This window comes from Nipponia nippon, unplaced genomic scaffold (assembly GCF_047370975.1).
Source record: "Nipponia nippon isolate SJK-2023a ecotype South Korea unplaced genomic scaffold, ASM4737097v1 scaffold_4, whole genome shotgun sequence".
NCBI classification, from domain to species: Eukaryota; Metazoa; Chordata; class Aves; order Pelecaniformes; family Threskiornithidae; genus Nipponia; species Nipponia nippon.
Genome location: NW_028262358.1, coordinates 23,889,522 through 23,897,396, shown reverse-complemented (window position 1 = coordinate 23,897,396; position 7,875 = coordinate 23,889,522). Strand labels below are relative to the sequence as shown.

Here is a 7,875-nt window from a genome sequence, read left to right as displayed (position 1 = left end):
ACATTTTGGAAGCTTACTTTAAAAACAATAGAGGCATCTAGTGGAAGTGTTTGAGGACTGCAGCTGTCAGAGAATGCATCGATGCACAGCTGATTTTCTCGCTTTGCTTCTTCACGGATTGAATTTCATGAATGGAATGACAAATGCCAACGGTGTTTATGTTTTATTTAAGAAGAGGTGAATCTTCAATTTAATGGTATTTACGCACTGTGAAGCAAACATGATTCAGGAGCCTAAGACATATTTTTCAAGTGATCTAAGCAAGTTTGGCCACAGAAGCATTTATATGTGCAATGCTTACAGTGCCACTTCTTTAAGACACGTGGCCAGTCACAGTTCAATTTATAGTCCTTGACTACCTGAGCTATTAGATTCCTTATAAAACATGATTGAATTTGGCATGCAGAAAAGTGACTTTTTAGTCAGCTGCCTGAATGAGCAGCCACTCAAAACGGTCCATAGGAAACACTGAGGATAGGTGCAAGTCTTCTCCACAGAGTCTTTCCACAGTGGTAGGTTGGAGGGTATGGTTTCCAAGCATGATCCACAGCCTCAAACCCTCTCCGACTTAAGTTTTTCTTTTAAAAGCTGATGGGTTGAAGTAGGGAGTGTCAATCTTCCTTCCAAATACAAGAAAATAAATATCCCTTCCCACTCTCTTATCCAATACTTTAACAGTCAGAGGACTCCCTGAGGACATACGAGAGAAAGTTCAATTTCCTTCTCTGCCTGATAGCACACCTGAACATTTTTTATTTCCTATTATATGCTCCCAGAAAGGAAAAGACAACTCAGCAGAAATCCAAAAGCAGGGTCTTCTTAAACCCAATGAGAAACCCAAACTACAGCCAGACTACGAAGCATACAGAAAGCATGAAGGTCTGGGGCTTGGTGACACATTTGGCTGCTTTTTAATTTTCCCTTCCCCTTAGGCTGTAGGGCAAAACACCCTGCAGAAGCATCTCTACTAACATATTCAAAACGCATTACAGAAGTATTCGTAGGCTCCCTGCCCAACCTTAACACACTGTGCTGGTTAGCCAATTAGCCCAAGAAGCCTAACATGGCTGTGTTTCTCTGGGATACTGGTAGGGCTTCATGATAGCAAAGTCATTTCTCCAAAATACTTCACTGCCTGGCAAAGGTATCTTCACAGCTTTGGTTAATATGACTAGAGGAATAAAACTTGAATTTCCAAGGTATGCAAGTGAGGAAGTTGGCACATAGCTTCAAGCAGTTTATTCCTAGTCACGTAACTCTCACAGCATTTTCAAAATAGAATTTTTGAGCATGCTTCATCTCTATCTACGTGTCCTTGCAGGAAAACATGATGTTTAAATAGGGTGTGGATCCTCACAGTGGGTTTTCAATCTCTAGGCAAATTTCACCTATAATGGATTAAAATATCGGGCTTGTTATTTGCTTATTCCTCTCCTTGTTTGATTGTAGGAATTAATCAAATTAATCATAAAGCCTACCCTCACAACTTTAAACCACAATTTTATTACTTCCTCTGCTAACCACACTATCATTTATTTCCTCCTCAATTTTCCTTCACTTGCTGTGATAGATTTCTTCCTCAAATTGCACTGTGGGCTCAGGTTTGTCGTGTCTACTATTCTTTCCCTTTCGTCGGTGCAGGATTTGATGAACGGGGACAGGCTGCGACCCAGGCTGTAAACTCCGCAGTGCCACCGCTGCCTTCCCGTTCGGTTTTCAAGGAATTTTCTGTTTCTGTGCCTCTCTTGCAGGGCACTGCCATTCACCGGAGGCGTGAGCTCCCCAGCCCGGGGTCCCTGCGGGCGGAGGGAGATGCAAGGCCCGAGGGGCCTCGCTAGCGGTGGCTTTATTTTACACTGGGGTCGCTGGTGCCTGATGGCGGCACAGGCGGCTCCCCCCTCCCTTTAAGAACACACAAGAGAACAATTCCGCCTTCTCGGCTCTTTCTCCTCCAGGCGTGACGCCGCACCCGGGGCGGGCGGGTTCCCGGCGGCGGCCTCGCGGCAGAGGCCGGGCTGGGACTGGCCAGGCCGGCGCCCGCGGCGGCGACAGGGCCCATCCGGGCCGCTCCGCCCCGCTCACCTGCCCGGCCCGGCCCCGCCCACCGCCTGGCAGGAGGGCCCCCACCCCGGGAGCAGCCCAGCGCACCCGGCCCCTTCCGGGCCGGCCCTGCCCCGGGGGGCGTTGGCCTACTCCCCCCGCCGCCGCCGCCGCCGCCGCCGCCGCCGCCGCCGCCGCCGCCGCGGGGGGGTCCCCGCCTCTTCGCAGCCGGCCCCGTTCCGCGAAGGGTTCGAGGCGTTTTGGCCCGCGCCGGCCCCCCTCCTCCAGGTGCTGTCGCGTTGCCATGGCATTTTCCGCTCGGACCGGGGAGGCGGCGCGGCCTGGCCGGGCCTGAGCGGCGGGGAGCCCGCGGGGCCGCAGCCTGGCCGGACGCTGACCCTGCCCTGGCCGCCGGCGGCCGCAGAGGGCTGCGCGGGCCCGCTGGCCGATCCCCCGCCTCCTCCTTCCCCGCCGCCGCCGCCTTCGCCTTGCCCCGCCGCTGCTTCCCTCGACCCCGAGGTTCCGGCGGCGGCGGGAGGCGGCGGCGGGCGCCGGCTGGAGCAGGCGGCGGGGAAGATGGCGGGGAACGGCGGCGGCTTCGCTGGCGGCGGGAGCGGGGAGATCATCCAGCTCAACGTGGGCGGCACCAGGTGAGCGAGGGTGCCGCGGGCGGAGGGGGACAGGCCCGGGGCCCTGCCGGCGGCCCGCTGTGGTGGCCAGCGCGTACCGGAGCGGGCATGGGAGCGAGGGGGAGCGCCGAGGGGGGCAGCGGGGAGCCGTGCCCTGTGCGGCCGGCCCCTGCCGGGGGTCTGCCCGAAGGGAGGCGCCGCCCGGCCGTGCCGGGTGGTGGCCGGCCCGGCGGCTGCTCCGTGCCGGGAGGGCGGCGGTGCCGACTCGCCTGGGACCTGTCCGCCGGGGCCCCGTGGTCTGGACGCGGCGCTGCCGGCGTGATGCTGCCTCCGGCAGGGCCTGGGTGAAGCTTCAGCCAGCGTGTTGCAGGGGAGCTGAGGCAGGGGTACCCGGGGGCGGATGCGGGAAGTGTTGGCAGCCCTGCGTGCTGTCTCCCTGCGATCTCGGGGGTTTCTAGGTACGTACCCCAGTAATGCGTCTCTCGGACTCTTGGTATACTGCTTCTTCAGAAGTAGGGGACGGAGAGCTGTGCTTTGCGAAAAGATCCGTGGGCTTCTAGTGATCAATCTGTCTAGCAGCCTCAGAGACTAAGGTATTAAAAAGGTTAATAGGATACTGCTGCTATCAAGCAGAATAAAGAATTGTATTGTATTCGAACGTACGCTGGAAGTGTGGAAGCTGGCATATGTAGACATTTTGGCAGGCTGAGATAGAGAATAGCCGGGCAGCTGTGATCAAGAATCTGTGTGATAAATAGTGCAAATGTTCCTGTCAAAATGCTCAGGCATGAAATCATTCAGATTACCATAGCTAATAGGAACTGAAGTAACATGTCTTCCTGAGTCTGCGCACAATGTGAAAGCAGCTATAAATTGTAGGAACTACTACTACTACTACTACTACTACGTTAAGAATTTTCTTGCATTACCCAGAAGATTAACTTGTTCTTACAACTAAGTTGTATGTTGCAGCCTTTCTTAAAGGAGGGTGCCATAACAATCGATGCAGAATTCCTTTGTTATAATAAGATGTTAAGAACCTGGTTCAGCCCAGAGAAGCTACTTGTAACTTGCATAGGCAAAACTCGCCTATGCCATAATGATGCTTTCAGGGTAACGTTGACGTTGGCTTGGACCAGATTTCATGTTACACTGAATAAGGTTCTTCAGCGAACTCTGTCTCTGAAATTATAGGCCAGTTTATCTTTTAGGTTTTTATTATCACTGGAATCACAAAGATGCTTCAATCTCATAATTTTAAATAGATCTTACTTATTCAGTGCCTCTGCAGAGAACAGAGAATTGTGTACAGGGCATGAATCAGGGAAGAAATACACATCCTCAGAGGGCTTGCCTACACAGAGAAGTATGAAGAATAAGGCAAACTAACAACTGCATGTGTTTCATTTCTAGTTGAAGGTCTAGATTCTAGTCAACAGATATCATTTGGATGTAAGGAGTAGGAAATGCATGCATGGACATTTCCCTTTTAATAGGGAGATAACGTGCAATAGTACTTCTGTGTAAGAGGTTTTGGTCTTTTGCAAGCTCAATTTCCTTTGTAGTACTCATATTCTTTGAAAAATATACCTGAGCCAGGTTTTTCAGGTTGCAAAGGCAGGTGACTCAAAGCTGACAGTGGAGTGCATGATCTGGACAGCAAATGGGGGAGCGTGGGACACTATACACGTTTCCTCCACTTCATTAGTTCCTGTTACCCTTACTAGAAACCTGAAACTCTTAGTCTTGTTTGTAGAGTTGTATGAGAAGCGGAATCTAGTGCTCTCCTCTCTCTCTGACAGCAGTTATACTTCGGAGCATCTAGTACAGAGACCCCAGCTTTCCATGTTCTAACACAAGGTTCCCGCTGCTCCCTGGGACTGCCAGAGCTTCTCTGTTGTGTGCAGTTGCTCCAACAGTTCCTGGTCTCAGCTTTTGTGGATTCTTTTGCTGGGAGCAGAAGCCTCTTGCAGGTTAACATTCACAGAAATTACTGTAACAAATTTAGTGAATTCTCTTGACGCTTTATCTCCCTCTGGTTATAAGATAACCCTACAAGTGCAATAAACTATGAAAATGGCTGTTTTGTAACTGACACAGTGTGTTTCCAGTTGCCTATGTTTTCTTTAAAATAACTGTAGGCTGCTACCTGCTTGAGAGTATTTGAGGATATTGCACTGGGTTTGCCTTCTTTTCCTCATACGATGTCTATCTGACCACTGCATGCTAGCTGCATGGAGCTGCAGATGCACTTACACATGTAAACATTGCTAGCTAAGCTTCTTTCTGCATCCTGGAAAAGAGGACTCTGTCTTGTTGTTTACATAGATTAATGTGTATGTATTAAATGTTCTAAAGTATATGTTAGTATGAGGTATTGCTTACTAAACTGGTACCATAGTGTTAAATCACAGACAGAAAATCCTTGTGCTATCTAAACCCACTATTAAGATTGCAAGGAGATGAATGTGGAATCAGTTGACGGCTCTTTTTCCTGTCCTCCTTATTGTGTGGCTTGTTCTTCTGGAACATCTAGTCCCAAACGTTTTGCTGCTAAGCTCTTTTACTGACTTAGGTAATGCTAGAGTGGAACCCAGCTGGTCAAAACACCAGCAGAACTTCAATCTTCACACCTCTGAATAGCTGACTGTCACTTATGTGCCTAAATGCAAACATGCCCCCAGGTCAGAAATTGTGCTGTAGTGTACTGAGGAGATAGTACCATTGAGTCCTCAAACATCAAACATCTGTTCAAAGATCCTGAATGTCTTCATGGTCTCATCAGACTTCTTCATTGCTTCAGAATTAATTTAGCATTTATCATTCGGTGTTGTAGAAAATGCCAGTTAGCTGTGGTTCTACTGCTTTTTCCATATCTTTCTACCTATTCTCGCCTTCCTGGGAAATCATAAGTCCTCTGTTTTTTTTTTCTTTTCTTTTTTTCTAAAAACACAAAAATAACTGAAAGTTGTAAAGTATTTCAAGTATTGGGCAATAAAAGTCTTTAGCTTGTGAAGACCTTTAAAAGGGCTAACTGATGATGCTGCATCTATCCCTATAGTTACAAGCAGTGTCTAGGTTAATCCTGGATAAAATTCATGTAACTCATTGTTTTCTATTATGGACATACTATAATATAGTTAAATCAATCATCCCTTACTCTTAAAGTAGAGAAGGGTAGTGATCTGTATTACTGATGATAAAAGCTGTGCAAAACTGCCAATATACTTAGAAGTCACTTTCCATTTAAGTGGCAAACTGCTTTGATTGTCCTTAATTTTTTTTAATTTTTTTTTTTTTAGAAAAGGCTTTGTGCATGTTTGTGCTTAGAACGCTGATACTGTAGATTTTCTATTAAGAACAGATTTGTCATTGTTATGCTTGCAGTGAGCAGCTACACAATCCACGTTTTATGGAGGACGGTAGTTCAATACAGCCTTAGTGTTTCTGCCTCTTAGGGGGTATAAAGTAATGCTTTTTTTTTACATTTTTTTTCTCCAAAACTGGAAAATACAAGCAGTGAAAACTAGATAAATTATGATTAAGTACTTTTATTCCAAAAATATTTTGGAGTAAATTCCTGTAGTATATGGAAAGTTTTCATGGAATTTTACTTTTGCATTTCCTTTTTTTGATTCCCATTAATGAAGAGGTCACCAAAGGATTCTTAGTCATGGTACTAGCAAGAGGATCTGTACAGTCAGAGAGCTGATGTGGAGCATGAGCTCATTGTCCAAGCTGCCAGTGCAGTTGGCTTCCTTCATGTTAAATCAAAACCAGAAGTAGTATAAAAGAGTTCATAGCTATTTATTATGTAAAATACTGTCTGGCATCATAAGTAATACTATAATTTGTATTATTTCATAATATGATTCAGAGTAAATACTTTCTTAACTGTTATTATTATTGGGCCCCCCTAAGAGGGCCCAAATAGCAAAATGGCAAATAATTAAAGTTACTGTAAAATATTAACTTGAAGCTCATTGTGGTCTTCTGCAGTGCACAATGTAGCACCCCCTGAGTCCTAAGTAAAAGTAACATGCAGTTAATGACAAGTGTAGCACACTGTTGATAAACTTACATTTTAGTGGCTGCTTTTGTGTGTGTGGGTTTTTTTGGTTTTGTTTTTTTGTTTTTTTTGTTTTTTTTTGCAAGCATTAATGTTGACTAAGTATGAGAACCAGAAAATGTAGGATGTTTGGGACGGTGTGTTACAAACATATAAAGAATGACATTTTGGGGTCTCTGGACAGTCCTGCTTCATGTTTAAGGACAATCTGTGCAAAGAGTCTGCAACCTCTTTGACTTTGTGCAGACATTTAAATGACCTCAAACTTCCCAAACCCATTCGATATCAGCTTTGTAGGACAAGTGGAAGTATTTTGATAAAGCAGATTTCCTTCCAATTTTACAGCTGATTCTAAACTTGTAACTTTGGTTTCCTAGGTTCAGCACTTCAAGACAAACGCTGATGTGGATTCCAGACTCCTTTTTTTCCAGGTATTTGTAATATATCATGACATTAAACAAAGACAAATTAGCAGTCATTAAAAAAAAATGTTCTCAGTTTTTACTTTATACATAAATAGTGTCTCTGTTCCTTAATGCTTTTTCTCTATCTGCAGCAATGGGACAGATTAATTTGAAATAAGCTGTTAGCCAAAAGGCATCTTCTATCTTGAATGATGCTATGGCAGCTTATATGTGTTGAAGAGTTGTCGCTTTTTAGATGGAGTGTTGTGGAAATAAGGCTACAAGTCTTCAGGAAAGGGAGATGCCACTGACTTTATTACTATATTGCCACTTGTGATCATATTGTGATCACTGCCTTTAACATTTTTTGACTAAACTCAAGGTACAGCAATAATTCCAAGTTTTGAGGGTTTTAACTTGTGGTACAGGAGCTGTTGGATTACTGAACATCCTTCTGCTAACTTTTACTGTTTCTGTAGGTTGTGCTGCTTACTGTTTGTACCCTAGTAATTTTGTGCTGTAGTTGCTGTACCTCTACCACCATGGTTAATCCCAAACACATAAAAGAAAACCTAAAGGCTGGCAGTTTTGCTTCCTTACATTTAATTTTTGTACTCTAGACTTCTTTCCCAATAGAAGTCTGGCACCTGACATAGACAGGCAGCATTACCTGCTCCTGTTTTACTGAAATGTTCAGATAAATGGGGTGCCAGGGAAATGTCACCTTCTTTGA

At 45.7% G+C, this 7,875-nt stretch overlaps 1 protein-coding gene across 1 annotated transcript in view; it reads left to right on the top strand.

Annotated features, from left to right (window-relative positions):
* Positions 1–2,218: 2,218 nt before the first annotated feature.
* Positions 2,219–7,875, top strand: part of KCTD3 (potassium channel tetramerization domain containing 3) — a 28,853-nt gene continuing 23,196 nt past the window's right edge. The window contains exons 1-2 of the mRNA XM_087774739.1: positions 2,219–2,690; positions 7,116–7,169. Of these exons, the coding sequence (XP_087630865.1) occupies positions 2,617–2,690; positions 7,116–7,169 (128 nt within the window). The 5' untranslated portion in view covers positions 2,219–2,616. The remainder of the gene's footprint in view (positions 2,691–7,115; positions 7,170–7,875) is intronic.